We start from the raw sequence: 18,866 nt of genomic DNA, 5'->3' as shown, positions 1-18,866 counted from the left end.
CAGCAAGAGACATTATACTATATGGGGGCACAGCAGGAGGCATTATTACTATATGGAGGGCACAGCAAGAGACATTATTACTAAATGGAGGCACAGCAGGAGACATTATTACTATATGGAGGCACAGCAGGAGACATTATTATTATATGGAGGCACAGCAAGAGACATTATACTATATGGGGGCACAGCAGGAGGCATTATTACTATATGGAGGGCACAGCAAGAGACATTATTACTAAATGGAGGCACAGCAGGAGACATTATTACTATATGGAGGCACAGCAGGAGACATTATTACTATATGGAGGCACAGCAAGAGACATTATACTATATGGGGGCACAGTGGGGGACATTATTACTATATGGAGAGCACCGCAGGAGACATTATTACTATATAGCGCCAATCTAGCAAAATGACACTACTTACCTAGGATATCAGGACATGTAATACAGTCCTAACACAGTGGGCAATAGCGCACATAAAATGCTGTGGTCTCACATTGTGTTATCAACACAAACATAATGTGAGAACACACTCTGATACTCAGCCCTCCCTGCTCCTGTCTGGCCTGGCATCTTCCTCTGCACTTCAGCCTCTAGTGACCATCACATTCACAACAGAGGAGGATACAGCCTTACATCCAGGAGTGAGGAGGGGTAGGTAGTAAGTCACCTACAGTAAACTGCCATCTGTATAGATTGCTGTATAGTTTTGTTTTGGTTTTTTTTTGGGGTGGGGGCCCCCAACATGACATTTAACCATTGCTTGATATTGACCCTTGTGAGGACTTTGCTGTGCGTTTTAGGGACACCAATACTTACGTGAGTTAGCTTTTTCACCTGCGAGAAATTAATCTTTTAAACCAATAATTGTAGTCTGAAAACAGGAAAATGGAATTAGCTTGAAGCCATTGTAAACAGTTTGAGGCCGCCCACTAAAATGTCTAATAGTCGTCATCTACAATCAAGACTAGACGTCAAATCGACAAGAAAAGCACAGAACTGTTCTGTGTCAGGTGCAAACATGAACTCTCTTCCATTACTTGTCTGTCTATCAATGGCCCTGATTCACCAGGGTAAGTTTATTGACTTATTGACATTTTACATTATTATAAGTTAAAACATTTTTTTTTTCCTCAAAAATATTTGCAACTGTCCAGCTATTTCTTAGAAAGGATTTGCAACTTACAAGTGAGGACAAATTAACGTCACTCTTAAAGTCTCTTGAAGTTCACTAGGCACTGGTTATCGAACGAGCGAGGTTCGAGATATTAGAGATCTGATAACATTGCATAAGAAATGTATTTACACAATTGTCTTTGGTTAATTAGCTGAATCCTGTATTTGTCCCAAGATGGTTGGTGTAAGGTGATGGTTCTGTGTTTCAGGGGCATAGCGAGGGGGGGGGGGGGCAGCTGCCCCGGGCGCCGAGACCAGGGGGGGCGCCATCACAGGGTGCAGTGAGAGAAGGATCACAGTGGATGAGGCAGCCTGGAAGCTTCCTGCCCTCTGTCAGTGTGGGAGGCAAAGGACGATTTTTACTTGATCAAAAGAGGTATTTCCCATACTGTACTGTCTCCTGGCTGCTGTTTAGCTATAATTTGCGCAAAATTGCAGTGTTTTTTACCACAATTTTTCTCAAATCAGGGCTAAACAGCAGCCAGGAAACAGTACAGCAAAGTTACTGTGTAGATGGTAAAGGACCTTGGCATGTAACTATGAGTTCACCGCTGGTCCTGTATGTACACTGCACTATGGAGGAGGAAGAAAGAAGATACAGGTGTATGGGAAGGGGAGGACAATCAGGGGTGCACAGTCTGGGGAGGGGGGTGAAGGGTGCCCAGTGTGGGGAGGGGGGTGAAGGGTGCCCAGTGTGGGGATGGGGGTTGAAGGGTGCCCAGTGTGGGGAGGGGGGTTGAAGGGTGCCCAGTGTGGGGAGGGGGGTTGAAGGGTGCCCAGTCTAAGGAGGGCAGTTGAAAGGTTCCCAGTCTGGGGAGGACAATCAGGGATGCCCAGTCTGGGGAGGAGGATAAAGGGTGCCTATTCTGGGGAGGGGGGGTGAAGGGTGCCCATTCTGGCGAGGGGGGGGGGGTGAAGGGTGCCCAGTGTGAGGAGGGGGGTGAAGGGTGCCCTGTCTGGGGAGGGGGGGGTGAAGGGTGCCCAGTCTGGGGAGGGGGGGTGAAGGGTGCCCAGTGTGAGGAGGGGGGGGTGAAGGGTGCCCTGTCTGGGGAGGGGGGGGTGAAGGGTGCCCAGTGTGAGGAGGAGGGGGGGGTGAAGGGTGCCCTGTCTGGGGAGGAGGGTAAAGGGTGCCCAGTCTGGGGAGGTGGGTAAAGGGTGGAGTGGGGAGGGGGACAGGGATTTACAGGGGGACACCAGTCTGGGATGGGGGGATACACACAAGAGAGTGTCCAGTGTCTATTTAGGGGTCTGGTTGTACATTATTCCATACTTAACCCCTTAATAACTGCCCTATCCAAATATATATCACATTTATATAAACCTTACCTACTATCTGCATGGTTAGGAAACCTTGGCTCTCTAGCTGTTGCAGAACTACAATTCCCATCATGTCTTTACAGCCAAAGTTTTAGCTCATGTATTATGGGAGTTGTAGTTTTGCAACAGCTGGAGAGCCAAGGTTCCCTACGCCGATCTATAAAGCACCTGTATCTGTATATACATTGACCATGATACAAGAGTCATTTTTCTAAATTATTTCTATTTTGAATTTGGTGAGGGAAAACCTTACTGGAGGTGTTACTGCTGTTGTCTCCGCTGCTGAGTGGAGTCGATCGAACCTCAGGAATTCCTAGGACATTCACGAACCTTCCGCATTAGATTGATGATGCCTTCCCGGTCCGTGGGGAAGGAGGAGAGTGCCCGAGCACCGCCTGGAATTCCGGGATTCAGCCTAGGTAATAGATCGCTCCCCAGTTTTTTCCTCTTTTGTCTCTGAGCCTAGGTAATAGGCTGAATCCTGGAATTCCAGGCGGTACCCGGGCACTCTCCTGCTTCCCCACGGACCGTGAAGGCATCAGCAATCTAATGCGGCAGGTTCGTGAATGTTCGCGTTCAATAGAACCTAGGATTTCCCGAGGTTTGATCAACTCTACTGCTGAGCGTACCTGTACATTAGGAGACGGCTTCATAGAATGACATTACACTGGGTGTCACACTGGAGATAGATCAGGAAGCTTCACCTCCTAATTCACAGATACAGACAGCAGGGAGCGGAGACAACGTCGCCTCCTCAGGTACAGACAGCAGGGAGCGGAGACAACGGCCCCTCCGTTAAGGTACTTAGGGATCAAATTTTAATTGGGAAAATGGAAGTACTTTAAAAGTGCTGATTGAGCCCAGAGCTGCCTGATAATCATTCTTCATAAAAACATTCCAGGTACACAGTAAATATGACATTATGTATCCTACATTGTGAACACTACACTAGTGCTTGTGCTTACTGTGGGCGGGGGAGCAAATTTAATCTTTGCCCCAGGTGCAGGAGAGCCTAGCTACACCTCTGCTGTGTTTTGTACTAATAAAGCTGTTAGAATAGCAAAAATCTTTAGAACAGAGGATCTTTCTAACAATAGGCTTCCATGTTGTGTGTACTCTTACTCCAGCGGCCATTGTTTTACTTAGGATCACTGGGTGAATGTAACTAGAAAGCCTTTGCCTATCATATAAAGTAAGACTACTCAAACATTAGGCACCCCCAACTATTAGATAGATGAACACCCCCCCCCCCCCCCTAGTTGTGGATGAATACTCATTTCTTCAAGGAAGCCTCCTGGTGTCATAGAAACCATTGGAGCCATGGGATTGCTTCTGCACAGCCCAGTTGGGAATAGAGGGAAGATTTTTTTCCTCTATTCCACACTATAGGTGCTGCGATATAGTTACGTCCTTGGTCCTGAAGGGGTTAAATGCTATTTACTTCACAACGAACCCCCTGTATGGACATCAGATCCCTACAGGAAAAGAGAATAAGATGTTGACATAAGGAAGAGAAAGACAAAAAAAAAAAGAGAATAAAAGAAAAATACTTACTATACAGGTTCATAAAAAAGAAACAAAACTACAATCCTTGTTTAGACCTGTTGGAATTAAAGTATCCAGTAGTGTATTCCATCTTCACTCTTTTTGTGTCGGGGTATAGTTCACAAGTCCTCCAGATTATCAATATTTTTTGATGCTATAATCCCACGTTTATCCAATCTTCATCTACATTGATGCAGTATACAACCTGTGCGATCTATCAAAACCTGGATATGCTTCCTTGTAATAATGTGAATTTTTGTGGACATTTATTTTAGTTCATTTTGATAATAAATAGAATCCTTTCTAATTTTCTGTCCCCTAAAGGTCTCTGTCTCAGTTGCTTCGCATGTAGTAATGACACAGGCACTACCTGCACAGGAGTGGCGATACCCTGCACAACTGGTGAAGTCTGCTCGTCACTATATACTTATAATACTGGTAAGTTTACTGGGAAGTAATCCAACAGGCTAGTATGTTACAGAAAGTAGATAAACATTTCTCTTTAATCCAGTGTTTGAAGTGAGAAATATTCCAGCTTTACTTTGATTCCATTAAAACATTGACCTCAGCATGTGAGAACATCCCAGATACTAATGTGTTTCAGATTTGTTATATGTAATAATTATAGTATCCCATGTGTCATATATTCACCTTTTAGAATAAGCACGCCTTAACCCCTTCAGCACCCGGGTAATTTTCGTTTTTGTCTTTTCGTTTTTTCCTCCTTGTGCTTCAAAGGCCATAGCACTTGCATTTTTACACCTACAGACCCAAATGAGCCCTTAATTATTGCGTCACTAATTGTACTTTGCAATGACAGGCTGCACTTTTGCATAGAATATGCTGCAAAACCAGAAAAAAATTAAATGCGGGGTGAAATTGAGAAAAAAAAAATTATTTTTCTTTGGGGGGGTTTCGTTTTTACGCCGTGTGTCCTATGGAAAAACTGACATGTGATATATGTTCCTCAAGTCGTTACGATTACAATGATATGTAACATGTATAACTTTTATATTATCTGATGGCCTGTAAAAAATTCAAACCATTGTCAACAAATATATGTTCCTTAAAATTGCTTATAGTGCTTTATCCTTTGTTCTATGGGGCTGTGTCAGGTGTCATTTTTTTGCGCCATGATGTGTTCTTTCTATCGGTACCTTGATTGCGTATATGCGACTTTTTGATCACTTTTTATTACAATTTTTCTGGATTTTACCGTTTACCGTTTTACCGCTTACCGTACAAGATCTGGAATGTGATAAATTTATATTTTGGGTGAATACGCACACGGCGATACCAAACATGTTTATTTATTTATTTATTTTTACTTATAACATGGGAAAAGGGGGGTGATTCAGACTTTTATTAGGGGGGGGCTTTTTATTATTAACATCACTTTTTTAAAAACTTTTTACACTTATACTAGAAGCCCCCCTGGGGGACTTCTAGTTTAAGTGTACTGATCTCTCATTGATCTATGCTGTATATAGTTATGCTGCAGCCGGAAGCAACCGAATGCCGAGTCGGGATCAGCGCCATTACGGCTCAGACCCCGGCCGGCACCAGTCATGGAGATCGCTCCTCCGTGACAACGTCACGGGGAGCGATCTCCCCACTAGACACCAGGGAAGTGCTGCTCTGAAGTCTTCAGATGCAGCTGTCATCTTTGACAGCTGCATCTGAAGACTTAATTAGCGGGCACGGCGATCGGACTGTGCCCGCTAATAGCCGCGGCTCCGGGCTACATGCGGCACCCGGGACCGCAGTGTTTCAAAGCGGGGTCACCGCGCGGCCCCGCTCTGAACGCTTGCGCCTGCGCTAGGACGTACAGTTACGTCTTCGTGAGGGAAAGGGTTAAAGGAGAAGTTCGCATTTTTAATATGTTATTACTTATGGAAAGTTTAGTAGCAGCAGGGGGCGCCCTATATGTAGAAGTCTATGGCATTGTATTGTGCCTATAGAAGTGTATGTAATGTATGTACACTATGATTTATTGATTGAATACATTTATGGAATACGTTTGGGAGCAATCAATACATTTGTAGGGCACCGAGAAGGGATAGAGAGGTGCCTGTGCATCTAACTACCACCCCCCTCCCTCCGAGCTTGGTGTTGTGGAACAGATATACACTGTACCACTCCTTCCATCATCTGCTCATAGTATGAGCAGATGATGGGGGAGTAGTACCAGGGCCATCCCCATCAAGCCCCAACCAAATCCCCCACCCACCCCCACCCCGCCGCTGCCACCACATTTGCTCTGTACTACTCCTTCCATCACCTGTTAATAGTATGAGCAGATGATGGGGGAGTAGTACCAGGGCTATCCCCATCACCAGCACTCCTTGTCACCGCCGCTGATGCCGTCGCTGATGCTGCTGCTGATGCCCCTGCACTGCAGTTCACATCCCCTGCTGGGGACTTCAGAGCTCACCGCCTCCCCAGCCTCCTGCCAACTCATTCCCTGATGTCACCCAGGAAGCTGGGGTGACATCAGGGAACAAGTCGGCAGGAGGCTCGGGCGGTGGTGAGCTCTGCAGTTCCTGACAGGCAATGTGAACTGCAGTGCAGGTGTGGTGACTCCCGGTGTGTAGCTATGGCCGGTCACTTGCCAGATGGTTAAGTGTGACCCCAGTCCTATGGTGGTTGGCCGAGACATAGCCTTGCCCAGTGATGGTAACTTGTCGTGACAGCAGTGCCGGTTGGGCACACAGGTATGGTGGACCTTCTTTTATTTTAATGGGCTGGCTATACCTTGTTCTCCTGTGACCTGCCGGGCTGTTGCGGGGTCTCTTGGGTACTTATCACGGTTGTCCGAAGTGGAGTAGTGACCCACCCGGACTATTGGCACTGCCATCCACAGAAATGGGAGATGACCCAAGGAGTATGTATGTGCTGTGATGGTGCTTGACAAGGAACCAAAGAGTCTCTTTAGCATAAATATAATCTGGTTTATTCTTGAAATAGGCAGTAGGTCATACAGCTTTGCATTGACACAAGAACTTATAGTTGATAAGGCACTTAATACTTAAGAATCCAGATCTGCACTGAGAGTAGAAGGAGTGGTACAGTCGTGCTGACTCTTCTACTCTTCTACTCTTTCTACCTTTGAAGGTAGAAAGAGTAGAAGAGTACTTGAGAGTAGAGAGGATACTTGTGCCTGTGTTTTGACTCTTTAGCCTTTGCACCACTTATTGCCCACCAGTGTCGAGTGACCCTTCCTAGTGGATGACACAAGTCCCACACCTTGTTACCTGGGATGAGCAGAATGCTGAGGGTTCCCTGCTTACATCCACGCTGCGAGATAGAGTTCATAGGCTTCTAGCAACTTTGCTCTATCCAGATTAGTTCCTTCACTTTTCTATGGATACTATCCTGCACTGTGTCTCTCCTTGTCCACAGCATGGGTTATGGTGATTTCTGACTTGTCCTCGCTAGTGGAAGCTTAAAGAGGATGTACCACCAGTTACATCCTCTTTAACCCTTTAAGGACGGGGCCAATTTTCGTTTTTGCGTTTTCGGTTTTTCCTCCTTGTGTTTAAAAGGCCAAAGCACTTGCATTTTTCCACCTAGAAACCCACATGAGCCATTATTTTTTGCGTCACTAATTGTACTTTGCAATGACAGGCTGAATTTTTGCATAAAGTACACTGCAAAACCAGAAAAAATTCAAAGTGTGGTGAAATTGAAAAAAAAAAACAAAACGCATTTTTTTTATTTGGGGGATTGTGTTTTTACGCCATTCACCCTGGGGTAAAACTGACTTGTTGTGCATGTTCCTCAAGTCATTAAGATTACAACGATATGTAACATGTATAACTTTTCTTGTATCTGATGGCCGGTAAAAAATTCAAACCATTGTTAACAAATATATGTTCCTTAAAATCTCTCCCTTCCCATGCTTATAATGCTTTTATTCTTTGGTCTATGGGGCTGTATGAGGTGTCATCTTTTGCTCCATGATGTTTACTTTCTATCGGTACCTTGATTGCGCATATACGACTTTGGGATTTTTTGATTGGCTAAGTGGGGTGCCACTCCCGACACAAGAGTGACAGCCTTCTCAGCCAATCAATGGCCATGCACTGGTCCCGTCGAAGACAGAGATTGCTTTCTTCTTCAATTCCTCGCCTATTCCTCAGTGTGCACATACCCTAATGCAATGTTCACACTACGTAAAAGTACGGCCGTTGTTGCCATCGGCCCACATCAGAACGCTGAGGCCGGAAAGATCCTCCGGCGGTACTGCAGTGCCGGCTGGGATGATCTGTGCAGAGACCGGCCGTTCCGTGACCCGGTCGGCTCACAGAACGGCCAGTCTCTTATGTAGTGGGAACATGGCCTTAAAGGGGTACTCCGGCGGGGGGCTATTTTGGGATCTAGACGGGGATGAGGTGGCTGAGGGAAACCACGTCCACTCACCTTCCCGGTTCCAGTGGCGGGTCCCGTATCGCGACGCTCCAGTCCCTGGTGCCGGGCCACTTCCTGGTGTCTGACGCGGGCTCGAGAGGTGACGTCTCAAGTCTGCTCAGCCAGTCAGTGACAGAGGCAGGATCCATTTCAAGTCCACTCAGCCAGTCAGTCACAGAGGCGAGATCTGAGCGGACTTGAAATGGACGTCACGTCTCGAGCCCGCGTCAGACACCAGGAAGTTGCCGGGAACCGGGGAGGTGAGTGGACATTGTTTCCCTCAGCCACCTCATCCCTGGCCAGATCCCAAAATAGCCCCTCCGCCGGAGTACACCTTTGCTGGGTTCACACTACGTATATTTCAGTCAGTATTGTGGTCCTCATATTGCAACCAAAACCAGGAGTGGATTAAAATCACAGAAAAGATATGTTCACACAATGTTGAAACTGAGTGGATGGCCGCCATATAACAGTACATAACGGCCATTATTTCAATATAACAGCCGTTGTTTTAAAATAACAGCAAATATTTGCCATTAAATGATGGCCAGCCACTCAATTACAACATTATGTGAACAGATCATTTCTGTGTTTTTAATCCACTCCTGGTTTTGGTTGCAATATGAGGACCACAATACTGACTGAAATATACGTAGTGTGAACCCAGCCTTATATGTATAAGTTACTGTTTATTCAAATGTATATGGGTTAATGTCTCTTTAGGTAAGTATAAGGGTATCACCCATCTCCTGATTTATTTAATCAGGTTTATGTGTTAGAATCAACAGGCTTCTGCTAAACATTAACAATGGAAAAACATCTGTTTTTTTTTTTTTATTATAATTTTTTGTATGCTGACCTCTTATTTTTTTAAAGTATGTAATAAATTGTATGTTTTTTACTTTTGTATCTCATCTGTTTGTTTGATGTTTCCTTATTTGGGATTTGATCTTCTGTTATACTTGGGTCTATTTAATACTAAAGCCATAATAATAATAAGGTATGTATGATACTGGGATTAGTGATGAGCGAATACTGTTCGATCAAATAGATATTCGAATAGTAAGGTATTCGATCTATAGAATATTATCGAATAGTTTGCAGAATATTCAAAAAATATTTGATAAGCGTTCAAATGCCCCAGCTTCCGGTTTTTACCTCCAAGTGGTCGAATAGATGTTTTTCAATAATCGAATACTTGTTCCCATAGACTTTAATGGGATCGAATATTCGATCGAATATTCGAATATTCAGGAGATATTCGTACGAATATCGAATATTTCACTATTCGCTCATCACTAACTGGGATTTAATATACTGGAGTTGTAATTCTAAGGTGGTTATGTAGTTACCTGTATAATACTAGGGTTTATATTTCACTGGGGTCTATTCTAATGGAGGTGTAATACTAGCGTGATGTGATAAAACATATATATATATATATATATATATATATATATATATATATATATATATATATATATATACACAGTACATACCAGTACAGACACCTTCTCATTCAAAGAGTTTTCTGTATTTTCATGACTATGAAATTTGTAGATTCACACTGAAGATATCAAAACTATGAAATAACATATGTGGAATAATATACTTAACAAAGTGTGAAACAACTGAAAATATGTCTTATATTCGAGATTCTTACGAGTAGCTACCTTTTACTTTGATTCTTTGACTCTTGGCATTCTCCTGATGAGCTTCTTGAGGTAGTCACCTGAAATGGTCTTCCAACAGTCTTGAAGGTGTTCCCAGAGATGCTTGGCACTTGTTGGCCCTTTTGCCGTCATTCTGCGGTCCAGCTCACCCCAAACCATCTGGATTGGGTTCAGGTCTGGTCACTGTGGAGGCCAGGTCATCTGGTGTAGCACCCCATCACTCTCCTTCTTGGTCACATAGCCATTACACAGCCTGGAGATGTTTGGGGTCATTGTCCTGATGGAATAGCATGCTGCTGCAAGATGCTGTGGTAGCCATGCTGGTTCAGTATGCCTTCAATTTTGAATAAATCCGCAACAGTGTCACCAGCAAAGCACCCCCACACCATCATGTGAGTCCATCCGTTCACCTTTTTTTGCGTCGCACAAAGACACGGTGGTTGGAAACAAAGATCTCAAATTTGGACCAAAGCACAGATTTCCACTGGTATAATGTCCATTCCTTGTGTTCTTTAGCCCAAACAAGTCTCTTGTGCTTGTTGCCTGTCCTTAGCAGTGGTTTCCTAGCAGCTATTTTACTATGGAGGCTGCTGCACAGAGTTTCCTCTTACCAGAGATGTGTCTGCTGCTAGAACTCTGTGTGCCGGCATTGACCTGGTCTCTAATCTGAGCTGCTGGTAACCTGCGATTTCTGAGGCTGATGACTCGAATGAACTTCTTCTCCGCAGCAGAGGTGACTCTTGGTCTTCCTTTCCTGGGGCGGTCCTCATGTGAGCCAGTTTCTTTGTAGCACTTGATGGTTTTTGCAACTGCACTTAGGGACACTTTCACAGTTTTCCCAATTTTTCGGACTGACTGACCTTCATTTCTTAAAGTAATGATGGCCACTCGTTTTTCTTTACTTAGTTGCTTTTTCTTGCCATAATACAAATTCTAACAGACTATTCAGTAGGACTATCAGCTGTGTATCCACCTGACTTCTACACAACACAACTGATGGTCCCAACCCCATTTATAAGGCAAAAAATCCCACTTATTACACCTGACAGGGCACACCTGTGTAGTGAAAACCATTTCCAGAGACTACCTCTTGCAGCTCATCAAGAGAATGGCCAAAGTGTGCAAAACAGGAGTCAAAGCAAAAGGCGGCTACTTTAACCCCTTGCCGCAAAATGACATTCCTGGAATGTCATGTAAAGCAGGTAGTTCCCCCAACATGACGTTCCAGGAATGTAATGGTTTACCTGCCTCCCCCCGCTGTCCCTATGTGAGATCGGGCAGCAGGAGGAGGCTGTGTCACACAGCCTCCTCCTGCTGCCTCTGCCCGGAGGGGAGCCTCGCTCCCCCCGGGCAGTTAACCCCATAGACGCCGCGGTCGGTGAGACCGCAGCGTCTATGGTGAGATTTGTGGCTCGGGTGGCGATCGGGTGGCGGGAGGAGGCTGTGGCTAGTGCCCCGATTACTAACCCTTCCCGGGCGGCCATCACATCCAAGATGGCCGCCCCCATTGCTGTGAACAGACTATGTCTGTTCACAGCGATGGAAATAAAAAAATGATCAAAGCCCCATGCTCTCCGCCACCGGAGGTACCGGAGAGCATGGGGCAGTGATCGGGGACCCCCCTGTGTGGTCCCGGAACAGGCGATCGGCGGTATATACTATATACCGCTGATCGCCTGTTCCCACTGCAGGGAAGCACTTTTTATCCCCTGTCACCATAAATGATTGGTGACTGGGGATAAAAAGTGCGAGTGTGCCCCCGACAAGTTGCTGTAACCACGGCAGGTTGCCCGTAACCACCGCAGGTTTCCCGTAACCACCGCACATTACCTGAAATCTCATTTTTTTATTGTATTTTAGTAACTGCGCTTTTCTAATAACTATTATTAGCTGCGGTTTTGCTCCAGCAAATTGACACTCCTTCCCTTCTGAGCCCTGCTGTGTGCCCATACAGTAGTTTATGCCCACATATGGAAATTGAAAATTTGAGAAATTTTAAACTAAACAAGCATGTTATTGGAAAAATTCTAGTTTTTCAATTTTACTGGCCAATTTTAAAAACTTTCCTCTAATACCTGTGGCGTCAAAATGCTCACCGCACTTCAAGATGAATTCTTTGAGGGGTTTACTTTCCAAAACGTGACTTTTGGGAGCAATTTTACTCCGCTGACACTACAGGGACACTGCAAACGCAACTGGCGCTCAGAAACTTCTTCGCTAATTGGCGCTCCTTCCCTTCTGAGCCCTGCTGTGTGCCCATACAGTGGTTTATGCCCACATATGGGGTACAGTTGTACTCAGGAGAACCTGCGTTACAAATTTGTATTACGTTTTCTCTCCTGTTCCTCGTGAAATTGAGAAATTTCAAACTAAACAAACATATTATTGGAAAAATTCGAGTTTTTCATTTTTACTGTCTAATTTTAAATACTTTCCTCTGATACCTGTGGGGTCAAAATGCTCATCCTACCCCAAGATGAATTCTTTGAGGGGTAAACTTTCTAAAATGGGGTGACTTTTTTTTTTGGGGGGGGGGGTCTATTCTGCTGACACTACAAGGACACTGCAAACAAACCTGGCGCTCAGAAACAACTTCAGCAAAATCTGCACTGCAAAATGCTAATTGGCGCTCCCTTCCTTCTGAGCCCTCCTGTGTGCCCATACAGTGGTTTATACCCACATATGGGGTACTGTTGTATTCAGGAGAACCTGCATTACAAATTTTTTGGGTAATTTTTTTCTCTTGTTCCTCGTGAAATTGAGAAATTTCAAACTAAACGAACATATTATTGGAAAAATTTGAGTTTTTCATTTTTACTGTCTTCTTTTGAATACTTTCCTCTAATACCTGTAGGGTCAAAATGCTCATCCCACCCCAAGATGAATTCTTTGAGGGGTGTAGTTTCGAAAATAGGGTGACATTTGGGCGGGTTCTATTCTGATGGCACTACAGGGGCACTGCAAATGCAGCTGGCGCTCAGAAACCTCTTCAGCAAAATCTGCATTAAAAAAGCTAATTGGCGCTTCCTCCCTTCTGAGCACCGCTGTGTGCCCATACAGTGGTTTACGGCCATATATGGGGTACCGTTGTACTCAAGAGAACCTGCATTACAAATTTACTTTATATATATATATATATATATATATATATATATAGACTTCCATGAAAAGTCACACTTCTGCACCACCATACGTTGTGAAATGAATAGAAAATAGAGTCAAGACATTGACAAGGTTAGAAATAATGATTTGTATTTGAAATAACATTGTTTTTACATCAGACTTTGCTTTCGTCAAAAAATCCTCCTTTTGCAGCAATTCCAGCATTGCACACCTTTGGCATTCTAGCTATTAATCTGTTGGGGTAAGCTGGAGAAATTGCACCCCACGCTTCTAGAAGCAGCTCCCACAAGTTGGATTGGTTGGATGGGCACTTCTGGCGTACCATACGGTCCAGCTGCTCCCACAACAGCTCAATGGGGTTCAGATCTGGTGACTGTGCTGGCCACTCCATTACCGATAGAATACCAGCTGCTGCTTCTGCTGTAAATAGTTCTTGTACAATTTGGAGGTGTGTTTAGGGTCATTGTCCTGTTGTAGGATGAAATCGGCTCCAATCAAGTGCTGTCCACTGGGTATGGCATGGCGGTGCAGAGTGATAGCCTTCCTTATTCACAATCCCTTTTAGGCTGGGTTGACACTATGTATATTTCAGTCAGTATTGTGGTCCTCATATTGCAACCAAAACCAGGAGTGGATTAAAAACACAGAAAGGCTCTGCTCACATAATGTTGTAATTGAGTGGATGGCCGCTATTTAATGGCAAATATTTGCTGTTATTTTAAAACAACGGCTGTTGTATTGAAATAATGGCATCCACTCAATTTCACCATTGTGTGAACAGATCCTTTCTGTGTTTTTAATCCACTCCTGATTTTGGTTGCAATATGAGGACCACAATGCTGACTGAAATATACGTAGTGTCAACCCAGCCTAACCCTGTACAAATCTCCCACCTTACCAGCACCAAAGCAACCCCAGACCATCCCATTACCTCCACCATGCTTAACAGATGGCGTCAGGTATTCTTCCAGCATCTTTTCATTTGTTCTGCGTCTCACAAACGTTCTTCTTTGCAAACTTGGATTCATCCGTCCACAACACTTTTTTCCAGCCTTCCTCTGTCCAATGTCTGTGTTCTTTTGCCCATCTTAATCTTTTTCTTTTATTGGCCAGTCTCAGATATGGCTTTTTCTTTGCCACTCTGCCCTGAAGCCCAAAATCCCGCAGCCGCCTCCTCACTGTAGATGTTGACACTGGTGTTTTGCGGGGACTATTTAATGAAGATGATAGTTGGGAACCTGTGAGGCGTCTGTTTCTCAAACTAGAGACTCTAATGTGCTTATCTTCTTGCTTAGTTGTGCAACGCGGCCTCCCACTTCTTTTTCTACTCTGGTTAGAGCCTGTTTGTGCTGTCCTCTGAAGGGAGTAGTACACACCGTTGTAGGAAATCTTCAATTTCTTAGCAATTTCTCGCATGGAATAGCCTTCATTTCTAAGAACAAGAATAGACTGTCAAGTTTCAGATAAAAGTTCTCTTTTTCTGGCCATTTTGAGCGTTTAATTGACTCCACAAATGTTTTTTTTTATTTATTTATCTTTATTTTTCTTTTACATCACACATCAATTACAAAATTTCTAGAAATAAATAAATTTAAACATAACCCTTATAAAGCCACCCCCCCTCCCATAAAAAAAGGGCCACCCCCTCTCTCCTCCCCCTGGTTTACTCATTCCTCGTATTCCTTGTATTTTCTACAGGACTCCTTAAAGCCTATAACACTGGGGTTCTTTTTTTGACCTCCAAATCCTAACTATCTGCAGTTTTGCAATAAACAACAAGTTATTTAGTTTTAACTTTTTCTTTTTACCCTTAGGCTATGTTCACACTACGTACGCATCCGTACGCATTTCGTACGGCGCCGTACATGTGCGGCTGAAACAACGGCCATGCGAATATTCGATGTGCGGACGGATGCGTACGCAGTGTGTACGCAATGCGTACGCATTGCGAACGTACGCCCGTAGTATACTTACGCTTCCTGAGCCCCCTACGAAGCGATCTGACAGCGGTCTTTTACTTGGAAATCTTCGCCTAGCCACGGACACCCCACAGAACCTTTTGGATCAGCATAGAAGAGCGGAAAAATGAAGAAATCACCACTTCGTACGGAGCCGCGGGATACGCTACGGGCGTAAGTTATAAGCCTTCCGTCCAGAAACAATGGTCTTGTTCATTTCTTACGGCGCCGTATACGATCCCGGCGTACATTCGTACGAAGTGTGAACTGTGCGGCCGGGATCGTATACTTTGCATTGTACGCTAACTACGTAAGTTTCCGGCCGCGTATTCACGGAGCGCGCTACGGACGGAAACTTACGTAGTGTGAACATAGCCGGGGGCTCGATTCACACGTAGTAATAGTGCGTCCGTATGTACGGATGTAATAGTGAGGCCGTATATTTGATGTTTCGTGTGTATGCTGGGAAGTATAGGATATGCGGCTGCACAGTGCACACTCCGTATGAGTTTCTGGCCTGATTGTATCCGGGTCCGTAAAAAATGAGCAAGACCATTATTTCCGGGCCGAAATGGTCCAAGTCGACCGTAGGAAGTAACATTCGGGCCTGGCGGAACCTCTGATTACTGCCGGATCAATCTGGATTCTCATTAGAATAATTCATCAATGCGTAACGCCCCTTCAGTTTAAAAGGCCCAAGTGAATGGGCTTCAATAGGTGACCATCCTTTTAGGTGTCCCGATCTGGAGCGATGGCACGGCGAGCGGAGCATGGTGGTGCTGGTCGTGGGCGACGTGGTTCCTGGCAGCGGGACATTGATGTTCCACGCCTGATCGCAGAGGTAAGTTTGATCGAAGAATTACACTCATCTTTCTAGAATGGTTTTACTTGGAAAATAGGATGTGTAGTCTCTTTCTGTGTATCTATTTATCCCTCTCTCTATCTATATATCTATGTAAATATATGTCTAATAATATGTAATGTATGCGAACCCAAATACATATCTCTGTTAATATATTTATGTGATGTGTTAAAATGTTTTACTTGGACTTAGAAATGCACATGGTCGTCTCGGCCAACCAAAACGCACCTAAGCCACATGTAACACACATATGAATGTCAACACTGTTAGTGGTCTTAAATATAATCGTTTTAGTCATGCGACACGGGCGTGGGAATGTGGCCTGCAAAAAACCACAAAGTATCGTCATGTGTTTCCTTATCTGCTATAGTATTAATTTCTAGTGCAGTTCCCATATAAAACCACTACTTACATATGTCGAATTTAGTATCCCTATTGAGTGTAGGGTTGTTTGATTTCTTACATGTATCAATTGTATTTAATAACAGTGACATGTGTACAAATGTAGACAATTTTTCTGCACAAATCAGTATAGTGCGTTTTGGATGCGTTTTTTGTGTGATATAGTGCATGTGAATCTGAGTAAGCGTGCGCACTACACCGTACACAGTATAGTCAAGTAATGTTTGTGGAATCTTTTGCAAATCGAGTCGAGCAAGGTTGCGTTTTTGATGCGTTTTTTGTGTGATATAGTGCATGTGAATCTGAGTAAGCGTGCGCACTACACCGTACACAGTATAGTCAAGTAATGTTTGTGGAATCTTTTGCAAATCGAGTCGAGCAAGGTTGCGTTTTTGATGCGTTTTTTGTGTGATATAGTGCATGTGAATCTGAGTAAGCGTGCGCACTACACCGTACACAGTATAGTCAAGTAATGTTTGTGGAATCTTTTGCAAATCGAGTCGAGCAAGGTTGCGTTTTTGATGCGTTTTTTGTGTGATATAGTGCATGTGAATCTGAGTAAGCGTGCGCACTACACCGTACACAGTATAGTCAAGTAATGTTTGTGGAATCTTTTGCAAATCGAGTCGAGCAAGGTTGCGTTTTGGATGCGTTTTTCATGTAGCTCGTTTTTGCACGTAGTTTCATGTTATTGTGTGCTCCTCCTCGAATGTTCGACCTAATGCTATACCTAACCTTACATGTATTTAATTATTAAAATATATTTGTCACTCTATATCAGCGACTGTTTAATACATAAATGTTGACCATAGTTATTACAAAATGTCGAGATCTCTAACCATAGTCGTTGTGACATGTTTTATCCACACACTAAGATAACAAAACACCACACACACACCAGAACAAACACCGCAGCAGTGAAATAGTTAGCTTCACTCGTTTGCACATGTGTTCATGTATTTTCGAAACAATGTTGATTTTCTCTTTCATCAGGTGTGAATGCAAAGCTGGCATTGATCTGGTCTTGTGGCCTACTAATTAGTGCTAGTTAAGATACAAAGCCTTTCCTAAATTCAATCATTAGACACCAATCTTGGTATGTTTTCAGAAGTGTGTTCAAAGAGTTCTGGCATTCCTTGGTTTAGTGAGTCTTGGCTCAGTGGTTATTAGGCTGTGTTCCTTAGATTACACAGGTGGTCTGTTGGAATCCCAACACCACTCTATGTAATGTCATAATGGAAAACATGTTCTTATTCTAATCGATGTAGACACACAGAGAGGTGAAGTCAGATGGAGATGTCTAGTGATTTCTGTCTTTCTATATAATTTTTCAGGTGCGGTCCCGTCCCCATTTGTGGGACTTGACTGTGCGTGGCTACCACGACCGCGTCCTGCGTCGCGAGACGTGGGAGACGATAGCGGCTGTGGTAGTCCCACAGTGGGGCGATGTGACGGACAGCGAGCAGCTGCGGATGGGTATGTCGTGTTGTCAAATAATGTATGACATAAAATTGTGAGAACAATGTCCGATATTTCTACCAAGACCTCGAAATATCTATCAATTATTAAAATCTATCTATTTCTAATAAATCTTTGCTTTTGTCAGTCCGAGCAGTGGAGACACGCTGGTCTAGTGTCAGGGACCAGTACCAACGGGCGATACGCACGGAGGAGAGGGGTGGGGAGCCGATCTCCATGCGCTATGCGCCTTTGTTGGATTTTATCCCGAGCCGCAGTCAACGGCAGTAAGTATATTTTTCTTATTCCATAATGTATATAGTATCATATAGTGTACAATATGTAATACATGAGATAAAATGTTATATGGGAGTAATGAATTTTAATTCTGCCTTTGGTTGTTCAGCAGAACCTGGTCCATACTCACTAGCAGATAATCTCATCCGATTTCACCAATCTGCCTCTTTATGTATATGTTTTATAGGAATGTGCAGACAATTATCTTTAATGTATCCACATAATTTGACTACATACACTATTGCCATTCTTTATAAGGCCCTAGTTGTGTCATGTTTGTTAGCCTTCATGCTGGTGTATGTGACTGTCCAGAGAGGGTTAATGTATCCTGACCAATCACAATAGTCCCCTTTGCTCACACTCAAACAAATGCTTACACACCACTCTGACTCGTGCTTCAACATCCTGTCATTTCTCTAAAATATGTTAGTTTCTGTCATGGCGCTAGAACAACATCTCGTGATTTTTGCAGATCACGGTCACTCCCTCAGTTGTTTAGCGTGTGCTGTAGGTGGCAGAGCCAGTAAGCATGGTGAATGAAATGGCTGTTTCTATGCAGCGGATAATGTTTTATATTTAGTGTCCTACAGTACTAAGCAGTCCGAGAGCTGTTCTCCGGCCCACACTATTCACTTCCTTTAT

The 18,866-nt window shown here is 44.0% G+C and overlaps 1 protein-coding gene across 1 annotated transcript in view; it reads left to right on the top strand.

Moving 5' to 3' along the window:
- The first annotated feature begins 940 nt into the window (after positions 1-940).
- LOC138768803 (threonine-rich protein-like) overlaps positions 941-18,866 on the top strand; it is a 55,306-nt gene continuing 37,380 nt past the window's right edge. Inside the window, exons 1-2 of the mRNA XM_069946758.1 lie at positions 941-1,076; positions 4,366-4,479. Of these exons, the coding sequence (XP_069802859.1) occupies positions 941-1,076; positions 4,366-4,479 (250 nt within the window). The remainder of the gene's footprint in view (positions 1,077-4,365; positions 4,480-18,866) is intronic.

The sequence above is a fragment of the Dendropsophus ebraccatus genome, chromosome 12, assembly GCF_027789765.1.
Source record: "Dendropsophus ebraccatus isolate aDenEbr1 chromosome 12, aDenEbr1.pat, whole genome shotgun sequence".
Classification (NCBI taxonomy): Eukaryota; Metazoa; Chordata; class Amphibia; order Anura; family Hylidae; genus Dendropsophus; species Dendropsophus ebraccatus.
Note: the sequence above shows the minus strand (reverse complement) of the source record. Positions and strands in the feature narration are given on the sequence as shown.